The sequence below is a fragment of the Mus caroli genome, unplaced genomic scaffold (genome assembly GCF_978045245.1).
Source record: "Mus caroli unplaced genomic scaffold, Mus_caroli_1 scaffold_11, whole genome shotgun sequence".
Taxonomy (NCBI): Eukaryota; Metazoa; Chordata; class Mammalia; order Rodentia; family Muridae; genus Mus; species Mus caroli.
The window spans coordinates 21,261,668-21,283,698 of record NW_028227266.1 but is presented as its reverse complement, the minus strand read 5'-3'; the positions used below and the strand labels follow the sequence as shown (position 1 = coordinate 21,283,698).

Here is a 22,031-nt window from a genome sequence, read left to right as displayed (position 1 = left end):
CTCTGCCACAATTGACATTCCAGAATAGTTCAGAAACAAAAGTTCATTTGCCTTTTATCAGAAAGAGTAGTTGAGAGGTAAAGGAAGGGTTCTGGTCTCCCAGCGTTCACAGCCATTCACCCCAGCATCACCCTCAGAGAGCCCCACCCCCTACCCACACTGCCTTCCTCCCAGTCTCTGTAGAGCTGGATGTAGCCTAAGCTCTGAGCTTCTCTCTTCTGACTCTTCTCCAGTTAACTTCATCCACACCTTTTCAATAGCGTGGGCATAGACTTAGTTGCATTCTCTGTAGAGAAGGGAATTGGGACATAAGTTAACATCTCTTCTGTGAAGCAGTCCTATTTGGAATCGAGTTAACTGAGACATGCCAGAAAGTATGATCTCAATGGAAAACTTCTGAGTAACCAGAAGGCAATTTCTACAAGCCAATACGATATCTCTTTCTGTGACAAAATCCATACGCCATAGGAAACGGTAGTGTATGGCTGAGAGTCTGACTTTTCCTTTGGTGATCACATTAGTTTGGAATCTGTTCCTTTGCCATACTTTCTGCAGTTCGGACAAATATCAGCCCACTATAGTTGCCCTTCAATTTAGGATAAAGCTATCATCACTTGAAATGTTGTCATTTGATAATGCATTTAGTGTCAATTGTTTGAAAATTGTAGATTATCTTATTTTATATATACTGAGAACCCTATACTAACTTCCAGTTAGGCAAAATCATCCAGTGTACAGCCTATCTCATGCTACAGCGTTGACTGACTCATGTTCCACAGGGGCCCTGGTGTTGAACATAAAAACCACGATTCCAAGGTTATACCATCATACAGTCTAAACAGTCACGTGACTAGGTCATCAGAAATCGGGGACCATATGCCCCCATTTTTTTGTCTTTATAACATAGCCACACATGCTTCCCAGCATTAATCTTGTTGGAAGAGGATAGTAATGAATGATCAGAGACTGATGCCATCCACTCCTTCACACACACACCTGAGGGACATAAAAAGAAATTCTTTTGTGTAAAGAGTAACCAAGGTAGAAACAGAAAGAGTAGTTACGTTTAAAGAAAAGTCAAGCTATTACCTCCTTAGAGACAACTGAGATTTCTCTGTGTGAACCATGGCTAAGGCTGCCCACACAATGGCAAGAGGCTGGCATGAGAAAGATGAGAGAGAGTGAGTGAGCTGGAAAGAAGGACGTGCTGGGCAGTTCTGAATCTTAGACATCTCTTCTGTATTGAGTCAGTTCAGAATCTGGGACAGGAGAAGAGGCACCAAAACAGATTTTTCCAGGCTGCAAGCAATATTAACCAAAAAGAGACAGATGTGGAGACACAGCTGAAAAGAATATTTAACTTCTGAGATGAAACATCTAGGTGCAGTAAAATAAAATAAAGATATCTAAAAGAAATACGTCTCAAATTGCCAGGCTTCTCCATAAAAAAGTAAATGCCAGAGAACGCGTTCAGAGTTTTGAAAGAAAAATTGTGATCCAAGAATTTTGTAAATTTCATTTCTGTGCCAATGCACAGAACAGCTTTTTTTGGACATATATGAAGGAAGGAAATTTAACACCTCACATCCCCCTCCAGAGTCCTCAGAGGAGACACCAGCTGAATAAGAATTGTTTCAAAGTTAAGAGGAAAGGGGACAAGATAACTATGCCACACAAGGAAGGCCTCAAAATGCAAAGTGCTTCCCAGACAGTTAGGGATGCATGACTTAGCATTTCAGGGAAGAACCTGGGTCCTGCTGTGAGGGGAGAGAAGAAAAAAAGAGAAGTCTTGTTAAGTCTTACATAGTTGTCTGTCTGCCTTTGATAGCGATACATCTGAAGTTGAAAGATAAGTTAAAACAAGATAAACAAAGAAAATATTAAAGTGGAGAAAAGTTAACTTCTCTGCCTTCTCTGGTTCCTATGGCAAATAGCCATAGGTTTGGTGGCTTCGACAACCTCAATTTATTCTCTTCATAGCTCTGGAGAGCAGAAGTCTAAAATGGTTCTACTATGTTCAAATCAAGACATTTTCAGGATCATGCCTCTTCTGCAGACTCTAGGTGAGACTCCATTCCCAGTTTCTTCCAGTTCAGGTAGCTGCCAGCATCCTGCCCCTGTGGCCTTCAGTGGAATTCCTTCCTATGTGCTGCAGTGCCCTCCCTCTTCTGCCTGTGTGCCAGATCTGTATTTTCCTCTTATGACTGCATTTTAGGATTCCCTAAATTAGTTTAGGGTAATCCCACACTTCAGATTCTTAGTCACCCATGCCAGTTCCTTTTCTGTCAGATATGGTGTGTAGCAGGCATAGATTCCCAGGGCTAGGGTGCAAATGTCCTGGAAGAGTACTCTTTCAGCTTCCCACAATTACCAACTGTATCTGCAACAAATCCTCAAAGAACAAAACTCCAAAGACAACAGTGATAGAGAGGTTTCCCACTGTAAGTATAAATGGCTTAATCTCTTTCATTAAAACAAAGAATATTTAAGACAAAACCTTCCCTATGATCTAACTATATTTTGTTCAGAATATAAATAAAAGAACAAATGAGACTGGAATTTAAAAATAGATGCTCAGAGGCATATCAAACAACTAAAAAAATGTTTAAAGAACTTTATGAAAATTACTGCATGGTACCAATCAAATTCAAAGCTAGCAGCTTCCCATTTGACAAAGATTTATTTCTGCTGATAAAAGACACAGCACATAATGTCTGTAGCATACTGATAAATGTAGATGTAATCACTAACATAACACTAAATGTGTGTAACAAAAATGTTCAAGGCTTTACAGGCAAAACAGCCTACAAAATTTAAATTGGCAAAATTGAACTCTCTAGTACAAAATGCAAAATAGCTAGACAACATACAAAAATGTGATTAGATCCTAGATTATCAACAAAGGAAATCTCTCAGTAGAATCCAAAAAGTAGGACTTACTCAACTCACATATCTCAAACAAGTGACAAAGCTGAAACAAGTAACATTAAAAAAAAAACACTCAGAAATTTAAACATCTTCATAATTAACTCAAGCAAAGAAGGAAATAACAGTACAATTATAGTCAATTCATAAATGTCAACAATGGAGACTCTACACACCAACAGCATATGGGGTGCCATTCGGAGAGCAGATGGCAGCCTGAGGACATGTCTGCCTTCCCACCACCCCACCCCCAACACTGACAGACATGACCCAGAGAATGTGACATGCAAGGAAATTCTGCAAAGGGAAGTGAGATTTAAGTGCTAGAAGCAAAGTGATATTACTTAGAAAAATGCCAGATTGTGTTCATGTAAACGACTATTCTTAGGCTGCCTTTAAAACCATGCATTTGATTTTTTTAGAGCAAGTTTGGGTTTATAAAGTCATACAAACAGTGCAGAGAATTCCTGTTGCCCACATTGCATGGCATATCTGATGGTGTTAATATCTTGAATTCATATGGTATTAAACTAGCTGATCAGTCTCGGTACATTATCAACAACTAAGCTATGTGCTTTATATTAAGGTTCAGGCTTGTCACTGCATTCTGTGGGCTTGGACAGTGTGATGACACTTATCTACCATCTGTTTTATCCAGATGAGAATCACTGACCTTGCAATGCCCTATGTGTGTCTAGTCACCCTTTCTTCTTACAAATCCCCGGGAACCACTGATTTATGTTCTAGCACAGCTTTGCCCTTTTGAGAATGTGACATAGTTGAAGTCATGCGGTATTTAGCTGACCAGATTGACTCCTTTTGTGTAACTGTGTGATTTACTATTCCTTCATGTGCATCAACAGCTTATTTTCTTACATATTAGAGAAAAAATACTCATTGTCATATTCCACGGACTTGCCATGCTTTGTTAATCCATTGAACTGCTGATGGGTATCTTGGTTGGTAAACGGTTTTGGTGATTACTAGAGCAACGAAAACCACCTTTATGCAGGTTTTTGTGTGGATATACGTTGTCTGCTCAACTGCACAAATGTCTATGATCGTAAATTACCCAACTGTGTAGTGAAATTATGCATAACTTTGTAAGAACCTGTCAAATTGGTTTTCAAAGAAGCTGTATCATTTTTAGTTCTATCTACAGTGAGCCCAAGGTTTTATTAATATGCCAGTGTTGGGCATTGCCAGTGTTTCTTATTCTTTTCTGTAAGCTGGCTGTTGTGTAATATGTGAGGACTGGTACCTTCATGTTCTAACTTGCGATTCACTAATGAGATGCATGTTTGCCATCTTTAGTGATGCACCTACTCTTTCCTATTTTTAAGAGGGTTGCTTTTATTCTGTTGTCTTTTAAACTTTCCAGTTATCCCATAATGGTTTTATGTATTACATTTATGCTTGTGATTCATACTGAGTATTTTTAAAGGTACATTATCTGTGTTTAGGTTTTAATACTTTATTTTTATTGCACGCATCAATATTTTACAGAACACCTCAGTGGTAACTGCAAGTACTGTGACCAATTCTTTTCTATGTAGAGAGTGAAGACATTTAAACAATTTTCAATAAATAGAATTTGTGTTTTAATTAACAAATTTCAATCCTCGTGTAAACATTTTTACTCAATATTCTATACGTGAGTATTATTTATGGCTATACAGCTTATGATATCAACTACTACACACTTAAATTTGTGAATCAATTTCTTACTGGGTGGGCATCTTGAATGTCTTGACCATCCCATCATATCCACTGCTCACACTACTAGTGGGGCTCTTTCTTTCTCCTCTCTCTGGAACCCCACAGCCTTCCCCAAACTATGGCTGCTTGTGTTGCCTGGAACCACACTCTCTTCTTCCCTCTGGAATCCCAGCCATGCCCTCTTCCCAGGATCTCCTTACTCACTTGCTGCTTGACCTCATCCTTTTTGCAGGACTCACACTGCTCTCTTCCCAGGCAGAGCCCTCACTCTCACCTCCCTTGGACACATTAAAGCCACCATCCCAGGCCATATCTCAAGCTACTCCCCGCAAGACTTTATCTGTTGCTTTGAAAATTGAGCCCCACTGTCCCTTTTTTGGGAACTTCAGACCCTTCCTCTTAGAAATAGCACACCCTCCCTGCCTTCTGGTCTTTGATGGCCACCATCCCAGGGCCCTCTTAAAGTGCCTTTTTTCTTAACAGGTAGAGTATATTGTCTATCTTGCCCCTGGCACTCCATTATCAACATCTGAGGACCTGGATGAGCCCCTACTCACTGCATAGGCAAAAATTCTCATTTCTCTATGGCATTTCAATAAGAGAGTTATTTATTTTTATTTTATGGGCACAGGTATTTTGCCTACATGTATGTCTGTGTACCATGTGCATGCAGTGCCTGCAGAGGCCAGAAGAGGGGATGATACATTCTGGGACTGCAGTTACAAACAGTTGTTAACTGCCATGTGGGTATTGGGAATCAAACCTAGGTCCCCCAGAAGACCAGTGTATGGTCTTGAGTGCAGAGCCACCATTTTAGCCTCTCATTCTGGCATTCTAACCTACCATTTGACAAGCTGTATGGAATCCCCACTTTCCCCATAGGAAGTCATTGCATTTACTCCATTGAAAGCAACTTACTCCTCTATATCAGGATATATGTTGATTACCTGTTCATCCCTAAAGATAGAGGTCACCTCCCATGCCCACTGGTACCCAACCACTGAGTTTCAGGACCCTTGTGGAGCCTTTGCCAGCTCCCCCAGTCAGAAGTCATTTTCCCAGTAACTTTGCCTTCTAGCCCCATGGCTAAGCACTGCCTAGAGCAGTTGCTGCTCAGGTCAAAGGCCACACCTCTCTAACCCTGCAGTTCATGCTCCACTCTACTAACCCAGACAAAGTACCTGCAGAGCAGGTCAGACCTGTGACTTTCCCTAACTGAACTGAAATTGCCTCAGCTACCTGAGTCACAAATCAACACTAACTGGCCACAGGAATGAGGTTGAAATATATGCTAGCTATTTCAAACCCAGAAATGTCAGCATAATAATCACAACAACAAAATTCAGATTAAATTATCCATTTAATACAGGTGATCCAGAACTCATATCACTTTGATTGAAGAGCAAGAAATTGGATAGGAAAGTTTTTTCATGCTATCTTTCATAGTGTTGAATGATACTACAGGGTAGATAAGGAAAGAAAACGCATGAGTGGTTGTACCCAGGATTCGACCTTAAACAATATTGACTGGTGCAATAGTGGCACAAGATTTATGAAGATAATTAATTACTTTCTTTTTTTTTAATTTTTAATATTTTTATTACATATTTTCCTCAATTACATTTCCAATGCTATCCCAAAAGTCCCCCATAGCGCCCCCCACTTCCCTACCCACCCATTCCCATTCTTTTGGCCCTGGCATTCCCCTATATTGGGGCATATAAAGTTTGCAAGTCCAATGGGCCTCTCTTTCCATTGATGGCCGACTAGGCCATCTTTCGATACATATGCAGCTAGAGACAAGAGCTCCGGGGTTCTGGTTAGTACATCATGTTGTTCCACCTATAGGGTTGCAGATCCCTTTAGCTCCTTGGGTACTTTCTCTAGCTTCTCCATTGGAAGTCCTGTGATACATCCAATAGCTGACTGTGAACATCCACTCCTGTGTTTGCTAGGCCCCGGCATCGTCTCACAAGAGACAGCTATATTTGGGTCCTTTCAGCAAAATCTTGCTAGTGTATGCAATGGTGTCAGCGTTTAGAAGCTGCTTATGGGATGGATCCCTGGATACAGCAGTCTCTAAATGGTCCATCCTTTCATCACAGCTACGAACTTTGTCTCTGTAACTCCTTCCCTGGGTGTTTTGTTCCCAATTCTAAGAAGGGGCACAGTGTCCACACTTTGGTCTTCATTTTTCTTGAGTTTCATTCCTTTATCAAATTGTATCTTATATCTTGGGTATCCTAAGTTTTGGGCTAATATCCACTTATCAGTGAAGACATATTGTGTGAGTTCTTTTGTGATTGTGTTACTTCACTCAAGATGATGCCCTCCAGGTCCATCCATTTGGCTAGGAATTTCATAAATTCATTCTTTTTAATAGCTGAGTAGTACTCCATTGTGTAAATGTACCATAATTTCTGTATCCATTCCTCTGTTGAGGGACATCTGGGTTCTTTCCAGCTTCTGGCTATTATAAATAGGGCTGCTATGAACATAGTGGAGCATGTGTCCTTTTTACCGGTTGGGACATCTTCTGGATATATGCCCAGGAGAGGTATTGCTGGATCCTCCGGTAGTACTATGTCCAATTTTCTGAGGAACCGCCAGACTGATTTCCAGAGTGGTTGTACAAGCTTGCAATCCCACCAACAATGGAGGAGTGTTCCTCTTTCTCCACATCCTCGCCAGCATCTGCTGTCACCTGAATTTTTGATCTTAGCCATTCTGACTGGTGTGAGGTGGAATCTCAGGGTTGTTTTGATTTGCATTTCCCTGATGATTAAGGATGTTGAACATTTTTTCAGGTGCTTCTCTGCCATTCGGTATTCCTCAGGTGAGAATTCTTTGTTCAGTTCTGAGCCCCATTTTTTAATGGGGTTATTTGACTTTCTGGAGTCCACCTTCTTGAGTTCTTTATATATATTGGATATTAGTCCCTTATCTGATTTAGGATAGGTGAAGATCCTTTCCCAATCTGTTGGTGGTTTTTTTGTCTTATTGATGGTGTCTTTAGCCTTGCAGAAGCTTTGTAGTTTCATGAGGTCCCACTTGTCAATTCTCGATCTTACAGCACAAGCCATTACTGTTCTATTCAGGAATTTTTCCCCTGTGCCCATATCTTCAAGGCTTTTCCCCACTTTCTCCTCTATAAGTTTCAGTGTCTCTGGTTTTATGTGAAGTTCCTTGATCCACTTAGACTTGACCTTAGTACAAGGAGATAGGAATGGATCGATTCGCATTCTTCTACATGTTAACAACCAGTTGTGCCAGCACCATTTGTTGAAAATGCTGTCTTTCTTCCACTGGATGTTTTTAGCTCCCTTGTCGAAGATCAAGTGACCATAGGTGTGTGGGTTCATTTCTGGGTCTTCAATTCTATTCCATTGGTCTATTTGTCTGTCACTATACCAGTACCATGCAGTTTTTATCACAATTGCTCTGTAGTAGAGCTTTAGGTCCGGCATGGTGATTCCACCAGAGGTTCTTTTATCCTTGAGAAGAGTTTTTGCTATCCTAGGTTTTTTGTTATTCCAGATGAATTTGCAGATTGCACTTTCTAATTCGTTGAAGAATTGATTTGGAATTTTGATGGGGATTGCATTGAATCTGTAGATTGCTTTTGGCAAGATAGCCATTTTTACAATGTTGATCCTGCCAATCCATGAGCATGGGAGATCTTTCCATCTTCTGAGATCTTCTATAATTTCTTTCTTCAGAGACTTGAAGTTTTTATTATACAGATCTTTCACTTCCTTAGTTAGAGTCACGCCAAGAATTAATTACTTTCTTATTGGAGTTGATGCCTGATTCACAGAAGGGGATTCATGCCTAGCACTGTAATCTTGGTCTAAGATTAAGTGCAATTCCAATTAAAACCCCTATGTCATTACTCACAGAAATAGAAAAATGTATCCTAAAATTCATATTTGTATGTAACTACAAAAGATACCATATGCCAAAACAATCCTGCAGAAAAAAGACAATACCGGAATCTGCCATTCTAAACATTAAGATATATGTGCTGAATTGTTTTGTAAAGTGTAAGTACTGAACTCTTTTTGTGTCCTTGAAAAAAATTCCACTTCTTTTTTTTTTTCCTGCACTCAACTTTATTTTTTTTCATTTTAATTAGATATTTTCTTTATTTACATTTCAAATGTTATCCCCTTTCCTAGTTTTCACTCTGAAAATCCCCTATCCCCTCTGTACTAGCTATTTTTGTGTCAACTTGACACAGCTGGAGTTATCACAGAGAAAGGAGCTTCAGTTGAGGAAATGCCTTCATGAGATCCAACTGTAAGGCATTTTCTCAATTAGTGATCAAGGGGAAAAGGCCCCTTGTGGGTGGGACCATCCCTGGGCTGGTAGTCTTGGGTTCTATAAGAGAGCAGGCTGAGCAAGCCAGAGGAGGCAAGCCAGTAAAGAACATCCCTCCATGGCCTCTGCATCAGCTCCTGCTTTCTGACCTGCTTGAGTTCCAGTCCTGACTTCCTTTGGTGATGAACAGCAGCATGGAAGTGTAAGCTGAATAAACCCTTTCCTCCCCAACTTGCTTCTTGGTCATGATGTTTGTGCAGGAATAGAAACCCTGACTAAGACAATATATATGTACATACATGTATATGTACATATATGCACATGTATAGACATATATATGTATATACACGCATATATACACACATATGTACATATTAATTTATTCTCAGTTCTGTTCCTATATATGTATGTGTGTGTATGTGTGCCCATATTTAAACATATATCCATATGTATGTATGGATATACATGTTTAAGTAAATATAATAATGACCCCTATGCCTTTTAAAAGCATCCTTAGTATTACTACCCCTCCCACCTTCCACTCCTTCTGTATTGCCCTCTCTCCTCCCTCTGTGGTTAAAGTCCCCACTTTCCCATTTCTTATGTTATAATAGCTATAATCTATTCAGTATAGATGTAGATCTAAGAGCACAAATTGGAGAGAAAATATGACTTTTGCCTGTGTGAGTCCAGATTACCTCACTCAGTATAATATGTCTATTGCCACACATTTAACTGGAAAATCCTTGATTTCGTTTTTGTTTGTAGCTGAGTAGAATTCCATTATGTATATGTACCATATTTTCTAACTCATTCATTGAGTGCAGAACATTGTATTGTTTCCATTTCTTCAGTTGTTGAATAAAGCAGCATGAACATTGCTGAGCAAATATTATAGATATTCCAAGCTGTGGTATAGCTGTGATGTGGTAGATTTATTTTGGTTTTTTGAAAAGTCTCTACAGTGCTTTCCAGAGTGGCTGCATCATTTCGCAATGCCACCAACAGTGAATACAGGTTTGGCATCCCCAGAAACTCAGGAGCATTTCTTCTTAGTTGTTTTCTTAATATTAGCCATTCTGACTGGGTTGAGATGAAATCTCAAGGTTGCTTTCATTTGCATTTCCTTAATTGCTAAGGATGATGAGTACTTTCTAAGCTATTTATTATCCATTTTAATTTCTTATTGTGAGAACTCTCTGTTCAGATCCATAGCCCATTGTTTAAACACAGAAAACTACCCAAGACATCATCCAGCTTTGTGTATAAACTACATTAATAAATTCCATCTCTCTCTCATGCACAGACATCTATATGCACACACACACACACACACACACACATTACATTCATTCATCCTATCAGTTCTTTTCCTCTAGAGAACCCTCACCAATACATATATGAACTTTAGGATTTTTTTTCTCCCTACTTAAGTGGAGGATTTTTGTAGAGTACTTGACTGGGATTGTTTTGAATTTGTAATTTTCTCTTGGTTGAATTGTCATTTTCACAATATTTATTTCACCAAACTATGAACATAGGCCCTTCTAGACCATTGTCTAATATCTTTCTCAATCTCTTTTTTCACGTATTTAAACTTTTCAGTAGAGAAGTCTTTTATCTCCTTTGTTAAATATATTAGTAGATTTTTTTGAGGCTACTGTGCATGTGTGTGTATAATCTCTTTCTCAATAAGTTGTGTTGCTACGGAGAGAGGCTACTGAGCTTTGTTAGTCGATTCCGTATTGTATCAGTTTACTGAACATGTTGGTACTTTCTAGAAGTTTTCTGATGAAATTTTGGTATTTCTGTGTTTAATATATCATTTGGAGACAGGGATAATGTGAATAGCTCCTTTCCAATATGTATCCCTTAATTTCTTTCTCTTTTCTAATTGCTCCAGCTAGTGCTTTAAGGACTATATTGAAAAAAGTGGCAGTAGTGGATAAATGGACAGCCATGGCTCATTAATGATTTTAATGGGGTTGCTTTGAGGTTTTATTCATTTAAGATGATCTTGCCTGTGGGTTTGCCATATATGGTCATTATTATGTTGAGGTATGCTTCCTCCAATCCTACTCTATCTAAAACTTTTACCCTGAGGGTATGTTGGATATTTCATCAAAACCTTTTTTTTTTGCACCTATTGAGATTATGTAGTTTTTGTCTTTAATTTTCTTAATATTATTTATTACACTTATTGAATTATGCACTCAAATCTCTATGATAAATCTAACTTCATCATGGTGTATTTTTATATGTGTCTGTAGTTATTTTACAAATTTAAAATATTTTATATCAGACCCACAAAGATAAAAATCACATAGCCAAAACACACAATAAAAAGGCCAAAATTATATATTTCCTAAATCCATTATTCCTATAGAAATTATCTTCAAGAAGAATTAACTATATGAATTACAGGATTCAGAACTCAAAAGAACAACCATAAACCTTAAACTTCACCAAAGAATTCAAGGAGTATGACGAAAACACAAATAATTCAATGAACTTAGATGGTAATAAATGTCTGAATGATTGCCAAGGAACACAAATATCAAGATAAATTAATTGATGAGAAAAGTCAGGATTTGAAAACTGAATTTAATAAAGAAATAGAAATATCAAAGATAACTCAAATGAAAATGAAGATGGAGTTAAAAAAAACTCAATAACTCAATTAGAAATTCTTTTGTGTTTCTTTCTTCCTACCCCTCATTTCTTGAACACTTCAGATTGAAGAGAAGATTAAGTACAGACAAGGGACTCTAGAAAGAAAACAAATGAAGCCCAGAGACCTTGGAAAGAAAACAAATGAAGCTATGACTTCTAAAACATTAAGTACAACTAAGGGACAAACAGCAAAAACAAAACGAAATGTCTGAAATCAACTCTTTTCAATAATATTAATGGCTTCAGCTCTCCAATCATAAACCACAGGCGAGTAGAATGGGTTGAGAAACAAAATTTTTCTTCATATTGTCTACAAAAAACTCATCTTGAAAGATAGGTATCACCTGTAGGTAAGAGCACAGAAAATAATTATCACAAGCACATGGGACTAGGACCCAGGCAGGTATGGGACTAGGACCCAGGCAGGTATGGGACTAGGATGCAGACAGGTATGGGATTAGGATGAAGGCAGGCATGGGACAAGTGCAGGCAGTTAAGGGACCAGGATGCAGGTAGGCATGGAAGAAGGATGCAGGCAGTTATGGGACAAGGATGCAGGTAGGTATGGGACCAGGATGCAGGCAGTTATGGGACAAGGATGCAGGCAGGTATGGGACCAGGATTCAGGCAGGCATGGAACAAGGATGCAGGCAGTTCTGGGACAAGGATGCAGGCAGTTATGGGACCAGGATGCAGGCAGTTCTGGGACAAGGATGAAGGCAGTTCTGGGACCAGGATGCAGGCAGGCATGGAACAAGGATGCAGGCAGGTATGGAACAAGGATGCAGGTAGGTATGGGACCAGGATGCAGGCAGTTATGGGACAAGGATGCAGGCAGGTATGGGACCAGGATTCAGGCAGTCATGGAACAAGGATGCAGGCAGTTCTGGGACCAGGATGCAGGCAGTTATGGGACCAGGATGCAGGCAGGTATGGGACCAGGATGCAGGCAGGTATAGGATTAGGATGCAGGCAGTCATGAGACAAAACTGCAGGCAAGCATGAGGCCAGAATGTAGGCAGATATGGGACCAGGATGCAGGCAGGCATGGGACCAGGATGCAGGCAGGCATGAGACCAGGATGCAGGCAGGTGCAACTATTCTAATAGCTTACAAAATAGACCTCAAACTGAAAGTACCCAAAAGAAACAAGGAAAGTCACTTCATTCTAATCAAGGGAAATATTATCTATTGCAAACCAATCCTAGGCCTAATTGTACCAAACTCTGGTACACTAATTTCATAAAAGTACAGTACTGGAATTAAAGACATAGATTAATAACCCACTAACAGTAGGTGACATTGCCATGGATTTTTTCAAATCATCAATGTAACAGATAAAGGTTTTATCTCTTTGTTTAGTATTGCCTTATCTATTTGGGGTCTTTGGTATTCTATATGTAGTGTAGTTTTGTGTTTGTGTTTTTTATTTGTGTGGGAAATGTGGTTGGAATTTTGCTTTGCTTATATTGTTTCTGTAGATCATTTAAAGCATTTTTAAAAAAGCTTCTAATCCATGGGTGTTAAATATCTTCTTACTTATTTATGTCTTATTTAATTTCTATTTTCTTTAACTTATTTAACTGTAGAGATACAATTTCTAGTTTGTAGACCTGACAGATATAGTCCTCAGTGTTTTACTACACTTTTGTAGTTATAATAAATAGATTGGTTTTCATAATTTCTTCTTTGAATAGTTATGTTTGTGCATGCTCCATAGTTTTTGTTTTGATTTTATATTCCACAAATTTGTGGCTTTCCTAATTCTAACACTCTGGCTGTCCCTTAGAATTGCATCTCTGATTTGGAAGATTTTATTTCTGTTGCCAGTCTTTCTAGTTGGTGTTGAAGTGGTAAGACTGACATTGTTGTCTGTTGTTAATATTGGAGAAGGAGCATTATTGTCATCAGTGTTCAGTGTGGTGTTAGCTCTGGCCCTGATGCAAACATGCCTTATGTTGAGTTGCTTTCTGCCTAGTCCTAATTTCTCAAAGATTTTTTAATTATGAAAGATACTGAACTTTATCAGCTGTCTCAGCAAGGTCAATAGCTTTGGGCTGTCCCCATTTCTTCCTCACAATTGCACAGTCAGGGCCATACACTTATCTTCTAGGGTCTTAGGACTATGTCTGAGAGTCTCAAAGCTCCCGTAAGTGTGTCAGCTCTCAGCTTCTGTTTTAAAATTTGTTTCATTTATTGATTTCCTCAACAGTTATCTCACAACTAAGGCTTGTGTGAAGTTAATCAATTTTCTGTAATTATTTGTGTCAAATACCCAGAGGGAAAAGAGGTTTTACAATGGAAAAGCTCTGAGCAAGGTGAAATATAGACAGCCTTGCAATTCCAGTCTTTCAAAGGACTTCCAGACACTTGGAAGAGGGACAGCTCTCTGGGAAAAAGCATTGAAAGTTTCTGCCCAGATCTGTTCTCTCCATGACTGGCAGAAGTTTTGTTTTACTGTGAAGGAAAGCTGTTAATTTTCAAAGCCACCACAGACATGGTCATTGCAGGATGGGAATAATGAAAGCTAGGACACCATGAAGCTCAGGTTTTCTCCACCCAGCTCATTTCTTACATCAGTGCTTCTTGGCTGTTGTAAGCCTTTGGTTAATTTCTAGAGCCTTAGAAAACCCCATGCCAGCATCAATAACATTTTCTTGCTGTCATCCTAGAGGAGAGAATCATTAGAGTTTTCCTGCCAATCTTACATACTATTATTTTATTATTTATTATGAGTATATAATTGGAAGAAATGTCATTGCCGTTATTTGTTGTCACAGTTTGAAGTTGTTACACATGAAGAAAACTATGGATTATAACTGTGATTTTGGGAAGTGTGATGGTATACGTAGTGGCCAACCTCCAACAGGTCCCATTTATCTCTCTCTCTTGCTTTTAGTCTCTCTAGAGGTTCCCTTCTTCCCCATACTGTGTCAGCATTGACCTATGTCTCCTAAAAGAAAAATGTAGAGGCCATGGTGTGTAACTACTGAGACTGTTTTATGAAATACATTGGTATTTTTACCTTGGTTACCATGACAGATTGTTTTTGGAAAGTCTAGTTGTATCTGTGAGGATGCTATCGAGCATCTATGGAGAGGCCCATTGGTGAGACAGTGAGTATTCTGCTCTGATCACACAATGGCCATCGAAGTGAACTATCTGTTTCCCAATCGGCCCACCAATGGCCCACTGCCATGAATCATATGATGGAACCTAATGGCTAGCCTGTATCTATCCCAACCAAACCATCCTGAATTTTTGACTAATAAACACCATGAAAGGATAAATACATATTGTTTTAGGCAACTGAGTCTAGTTATAACTTGCACTTCAATAATCCATTACTGAAATAATGAATAATTAAAATCAACTGTGTATACAGCAGTATTCTCAACAAGTAGGTGTAAGACATTTGTCATGTAAGTATTGCATATTAATGACTGCACCCCTGGCATGCTCCAGGGATGTGTAACAGATTCACTGTAAGAAAAGACCATCCCTCTGCAATGACTCCTTTTAAAGTCATATTCATAGCACAAAGGACATTAACATCACAACTATTCTCATTTGTTTCCCAACAATAAAAAAATGTTACTAGGACCTGAAGGCAATACAATGGATGAAACCATAATCTTACTTCTGAATATGAATACAGATATTCTGAATCCCTAGCCAGGGGACTCTAAGAGGGCAGTGTTTTTCAGATATGATGTTGTCCATCTGTAAAGCTGGCATCATTTAGACTAGAAAACTGCACAAGAAGAGAAATGCATTAATTAGGAGTCACTGTTAATGGGGAGCTTGTCAATATTTTTTCTACGAGAAGAGACTGAGGGAGTAAAACAGCAAGTATTGACAAAAGTTGTGGGCACAATTTAGCTATAAGATGTCGAAAGTGTCACTACATACCACCGATTCCACTCAATGCTGTACCTGTTATTTGCTTAATTGTTGCTTTGCAAATGTATCACTTGTAGCAAAAGAAAGACTCATTTTCTGAAATTATAGAAAATTTGCTTGTCTTTTCAGCTAGGAAGAAAGGAGTGTCTGATTGTGCAGGAGCAACGGTTCAGTATTTATTTCCCTGTAATTCCCAGAACTGGTGTCGACTTTAGTGTAGCTCATCACACTGCGAGACGAGTTCCATACCTGCAAGTAGCGGACGACTCTGCAGACCAGGTCAGGGGCCATGAAGTCTCCCGTGAATCGCCAAATAATGTCTGTCAGGATGTTGATCAGGCCCGTGAAGGAGTCTAACAAAGACACGATGTTTAGTTTTAATCTCGCCCAAATCCACGGATACCTCACCGTGAAAACAAATCCCTGGGTTGGTTTTGTTTTCTCTTAGCTTAGCAGATGGCTGTGGAGGAAAAGTGAGGTGTGAAAGGAGTTGCTTGTCTTTAAGTGTCAGAGCTTTTTTTTTTTTTTTTTTTTTGCCTAGAGAGGATTTCGGCTATGACGAGGAGGAAGCGATGGTCCCAGGAGAGGGCTTGCTAGAGTAAAGCAAGTACTGTGAGAAGACGAAAGAAGACAAAGCTGAAGGCCGGAAATGCTTGGGTAATTCATCTGTCCCACACTGTGTCAGCTACCATCTTATTGCTTGCCTAACATGGGCGAAGCCAGACTACTGGAAGTTTTGAATCTTGGTTTGTCTCAAGGAACACTTGCTTTTTACTTAAATTTTGTGTTTTTGAGAATTTCATATGTGAATACCGTACTTACATAATTTTCCCTCCCCCCACCGAGTTCCAACTCCCTTCATGTTCCCTACCTGCAAAATTCATGGCCTTTTTAAAATTTTTTATTATTTTAAACACACACACAGACACACACACACGCACACACACACACACACACAATTGATAAACTATTAGAGGTCTTATTCCTGGAGAGAACCTTTTCTCTCAGCATCCATTTATTGCTTTAGTGTTGTAGAATTAATATAGCTTCCCAGTGAGAAATCGCTCCATACACTTAGAGGTTAGTTAAGAAAAAGCTCTTTAATAATAGTGTGCATCCAGCTCTGGCTAATGTTCAGAGGAGTTGGCATTGAACAGAAAGTCTTACCAGGTTATATAGGCCTTAGACTCATGCATTCCACATACTGTTATTCTTAAGTCTCTTCCTGCCCAGGACCCTCTTTTTATACAATGTAAACAGAGGCTGTACTGCCCACTTGGGCAGATGGGAGATTGACACAGCAGGGATACTCCCATAATTATTTAAGTGTACCCAAATTGCTCCTTTCACATAGTTGTTACCCAGGTTCATCTTGCTCACCTGACAGATTATGCTTTGTTTGATACGAACACAGGGAGCCTAATGGCAGACAAGGACCTGGTGGTGGTTGTGACCCTGAGCAGATGTTGATTCAGTGATGAGCCTAATAGCTGGTGATAAGTCAGGCTTATATCATTTTGTTTTAGGAATGGAGCCTAAGGAGAAGTCAGTCTTGGCGAAGAAACACTAGCAGCAACTTTCTTATACCTCTACACTTCAATTGTACAAAATATCCTTACAGTTTCTTAAATGCCTGGCTACTACATTATTATCTCTCATGCCTATTGAAAGGAACACTCCTTTAGCTACACTTTTTGTGTAATTTATCATTTCTGTGCACACTTATTAATACATTATTTACAGCATCAATTTTACTACGTTGAGTTTTCCTGCATCAGTAGCTCTTTATCTAAAAGTGATGAAATGCTTATTATAGTATTGTGACTTAAACTCAGGATCACAAATTCTAGAAATGTGCTCTAACATAAGCTACACTCAGGCCTTGTTCATTTTTATTCAAATATATGTGCTGTTTAAAATAATGGGTCTCAACATCTTATTTTCAGACTTGTATCTACCATGCTTTAAAAATATTTATGTTATCTCTTGTTACATATCTCTATGAAATTTATTTGCATTTTAAAATACCTCCTTTAACTAATCATTATATTCTTATGCCCCACTCAAATATAGACATAATATATAAGAGAAAATGTATTTTTCTTTCTGTGTCTGGTTTATTTTACTTAACACAACTATATCTGGACCTATATGTATTTGTACAGATGATAGTTTGGTTTTTTATGGATAAATCTATACTGGCATATATAATATGTATATGCACCACAGTGTAAAAACCCATTTCTCAGCTGATAGACACTAAGGCTGTTGCTATACTGACTTTGATTCATATACTTTGGACTGGCAAACCTGTGTTATATGGTGTGTGTGTGTGTTCTAGTTTCATTTCAATTGTGATAAAACATCCTGACAAACTTAGGGAGGAAGGTCTGATTTACCTCCAGCTCCAAGTTATGTCCCATCTTTGAGTAAATGTCAAGGCAGAAATTCATGCAGCCACTCTAGTGACATCCATAGTAAAGAGAGAAAAGAATGAACACATGTCTGCTTTCTTGCAACTTCTGCTCAGCTGGCATTCTCCATTTTTACAGTGCCTAGCCAGTGAAAAGGATCTACCCACATTCAGGACCCATCTTCCCACCTCAATTAACAATCAATACAATTCTCCATAGATGTGCTCTCAGGCCAATCTGATTTAGATTCATCCTCATTTAAGACTTCCTTCTCAGGTGATTCTAGGTTATGATAAGTTGACCTTTAAAGCCAATTATCTCATTTATCATTATGAGGAATGTCCATGCTGATTTTCATAGTAGTGGAACTAATTTATATTTCCACCAGAGGTGTACAAGGGTCCCGTTTTCTTGAATCTTGGCAGCATTTCTTCTTACATCACAACACAGACAGTTGCTGTGACACTGTTTGGAATGGGGTTGTTTTGCTCAGAAGGAGTTACCTCCCAGCCTTTCTCTGTAGCCAGTCTTTTGCTACTTTGTGGATTCTTGTTTTCTTCCAGCCTTTTCCACTCTCCTTTCCACCCTAACACTAGATAGGAGAGAGAGAAGGGTAGAGGGGGACGGAGGTGAGATTGTCGGTAGACTACTCCCTGTTGAGTAGGAGCATTGGATTCCTTGGGACAGGCTTGATCTTCGCAGTCAGAATATTCAATTATTTCTTCTTCTTCTTCTTCTTCTTCTTCTTCTTCTTCTTCTTCTTCTTCTTCTTCTTCTTCTTCTTCTTCTTCTTCTTCTTCTTCTTCTTCTTCTTCTTCTTCTTCTTTCTTCTTCTTCTTCTTCTTCTTCTTCTTCTTCTTCTTCCTTCTTCTTCTTCTTCTTCTTCTTCTTCTTCTTCTTCTTCTTCTTCTTTCTTCTTCTTCCTCTTCCTCTTCCTCTTCCTCTTCCTCTTCTTCTTCTTCTTCTTCTTCTTCCTCTTCCTCTTCCTCTTCCTCTTCTTCCTCTTCCTCTTCCTCTTCCTCTTCCTCTTCCTCTTCCTCTTCTTCTTCTTCTTCTTCTTCTTCTTCTTCTTCTTCTTCTTTTTCTTCTTCTATTATTATTAATTATTATTATTATTATTATTTCTTTTCTGAGCAGGACTACTTAAAAAACTGACCAACAGCAACCAACCAACAGCCAACAATCCACCCCTCGGGGCCCTAACATTTATATACCCTTTGAAAAGTCCCAGAATTTAAAACATCACACAAGCCAGTGGCAAAATCATGCCCCTTTGGAGAAATTGGTCAGCTGCTGTGGACAATCTGAAGCAGCCCCACCTAGGATTTAAAACAAAATCATATCCCCACAATATTTCTCTGTGTGTGTTTTTTTAAAGAAACCAATCCTCTCACTATATTTCTCCTTATTTTTCATTCTTTCCAACTCCTCTTCTGCAATGTTCCGTGAACCTTAGGTAGGGTGGTATACATGTCTTTTTTTTAGGGCTGAGAACACATTCACTACAAATACTCAGCACAGTGTGCAATCATGATGTTTTGTTTGTTTTTTTTTTAATTTTTCTTTCATACATTACATCTCTACTTTCCCTCCCTCCATTCCTTCTAGACCATCCCCTACCTCCCGTATTCCCTGATCCACTCCTTATGTTTCCCTTAAAAACAAACACACATACAGAACAACAACATCAACAACAAAACCCTAAAAACAAACAAAACTAGACAAAAAAAAAAAAAAAAAGAGAAAGGCTTTCAGGAATATTCACCGAACATGACCTAACAAGAGACAGTAAGACTAGAACCCTCATAAGGCTGGATGAGCTGAGGCAACCCAGGAAAAAGAAAGGAGTCCCAAGGACATTCAAAGAGTCAGAGACAACTCCTCTCTCATTGTTGGGAATCCCACAAGAACACCAAGTTATACAACCTAAGGTATATGCAGAGGACCTAGCTCAGACCTAAAGACACTTTAGTGTCTGTGAGCCACGATGGACCCGGCTTAGTTGATTCTGTAGGCTATGCTCTCCTGGTGTCCTCAACCCCTCTGGCTCCTACTATGCCCTTCCCTTTCTGCAGAGTTCTCCTGGCCCTGCCTACTGCTTCACTGTGGGTCTCTGCATTTTTTCCCATCAGTTTCTGGATCACACCCCTCTGATGACAATTGGGCTAGGAACCACTCTATGAGTACAACAGACTCTCATTAAGATTAGTTCTCTCCTGGGTCCCTAGGCTGTCCTGCCTCTGGTTTCTGACCTTCCAGCTAGTGTCAGGTGCAGACTATCTCATTGTGTGGGCCTCAAGTTCGACTAGTCATTGGTTGGCCACTCCCACAAGTTCTGCACCACCCCAGCAAGTTTTGTAGGGAGGACAGTTTGTAGGTTGAAAGTTTTGATGTTCCAGTACCACGACTAAAAGCCTTTCGAGAAATGGTGATTTTATTTTTGTGTGTTTACCACTGTTCACTGGAAAGTAGGGTATTTCTTCTTAAGGCAAAGACTAAAGTTTATCAATGAATACAAACACAACTATTCAGAGGGCAGCTTGATGTTGTGTCAATCTAGCTCAATAGAACTAGTTGGTTCTTCTCAGGGCCCATGGTCTCCCCTGCTATGGGTTATTGACCAGGTTTCCAGTAACTCAAATCAAATAAAAGAGCAATTTGTTATCTCTATAACTTCAGGGCTACTATCACACAAGTGGACTCATCTTAATATAGCAGATTGGTCTCACAGCTCATATGTGTAGCAGCTGAATAAGGCAATTGAGAACAATTCTACCCCAACCCCTCCACCAGAAACCTGGATAGCACCTTCTGGGATTATAAAGGTGCAAGCTGGTATGAAGGAAGACAATTCTGGCTCTATTTTAGCTTGTTTTTCCTGTATTACAAACCTGAGGTTTGTGGTGTCTTCAACAAAAGGTCTCAGCATCTAGTTTGGTGGAGCACCAAAAGTAGTGCCAAGGATATGGAGAGATGGCTCACTTTTCAAAGCACTTGCCTCTCTTGCAGAGGAACCAGTCTTATTTCCAAGCACCCATGGGATGACTGGCTTACAGCTGTCTGCAATTCTACTTTCTGTCTGCATCTGGAACACACATGGTACACATGCATGTATGCAAAACACTTATCCACATAAATAAATCATCTTTTAGAAGGAAAGGCAAGAGTCCTGTATTGTTTGGAGAACTTTTGGGGTTTCCTTGGCCAATAAATCACACTGAGGCATCTTAGCTCTTTCACTGGGCTCTGATTAATAAGTCACAGCTTTTGGGAACAGCTTTTTCCAGATAGAGTATTTATTCTTGTTCAGTTTATTTTTGCTTCACATTTTATTTTATTTTTTATTCTTTTGTTTTCTGGATGATGACCTCTCTGATGGGGAATATGGACTCTTCAAGTACTTTTTCTCAGAAGAAACATTTCTTGAGAGCAAATAGTTACTCTATATTAAATTGCTATTGGGCACACCTTCTGTCCTGCAAGAGCAGCTGTCTCTTCCCCAAATGGCAAAGCTATCTAAGGGCCATGATTACCTTCTTTGACCTTTTACCTTTGCTAGCCCCTGAGCTGCATCAGTACCACCCACTGGGGCTTTCAGATTTCTTAAGTGTAGGTACATAACATGGTTAGTGATTAGAGATGATCTAGTGCATGGAGTGAAAATTGGGCTCAGGAACACAGAACTCATAGTTTGAATCATGCAGCTCACAGCTGAGAAGCAGCTGTCCTTGAAGAGTTCCAGAATGGACTACTGAAGCCATCCATGAAATATAGATTAAAGAATTACCTGAAAGAATGAGATAGCATTCTTTGGAATGAACATCATGTGATTAGATCCCCCTTTCTGGTTTTGGGAAGGCTCAGAAAGATCATAGAACCAAGAAGAGGAATGGCCTCAGTTAACTTCACTCCCAGTGGCCAAACAGGGAGCCTCCAAGTCTTATGCCTGTCTCTTTGTCTGCCATTTTGTTTCTCTTTAGGTAACAACAATAAGAGGTATCAAAGATAAGTACTCAGGAATGACACAAAAAATCGTGAAATCTGGAAGAAAGTAAACCCTGTGGCAGTTCTGGACTG

The 22,031-nt window shown here is 39.3% G+C and overlaps 1 protein-coding gene and 1 long non-coding RNA gene across 5 annotated transcripts in view; one reads left to right on the top strand and one right to left on the bottom strand.

The window, feature by feature from the left end:
- LOC115031937 (uncharacterized) overlaps positions 1–18,533 on the top strand; it is a 57,073-nt gene extending 38,540 nt beyond the window's left edge. For 2 of the 3 annotated variants that reach the window (XR_003837581.2, XR_015048916.1), the window contains 2 exons: positions 15,670–15,819; positions 16,082–18,533. This is a non-coding gene — a long non-coding RNA (uncharacterized LOC115031937). The remainder of the gene's footprint in view (positions 1–15,669; positions 15,820–16,081) is intronic. The other variant, XR_015048917.1, reaches the window with a different exon arrangement.
- Npsr1 (neuropeptide S receptor 1) overlaps positions 1–22,031 on the bottom strand; it is a 203,064-nt gene that overhangs the window by 26,144 nt on the left and 154,889 nt on the right. Inside the window, exon 3 of one of the 2 annotated variants that reach the window (XM_021172302.3) lies at positions 15,790–15,893. The exons of the other annotated variant lie outside the window; for it this stretch is intronic. Coding sequence (XP_021027961.1) covers positions 15,790–15,893 — 104 coding nt within the window. The remainder of the gene's footprint in view (positions 1–15,789; positions 15,894–22,031) is intronic. 2 annotated transcript variants of the gene reach the window in all.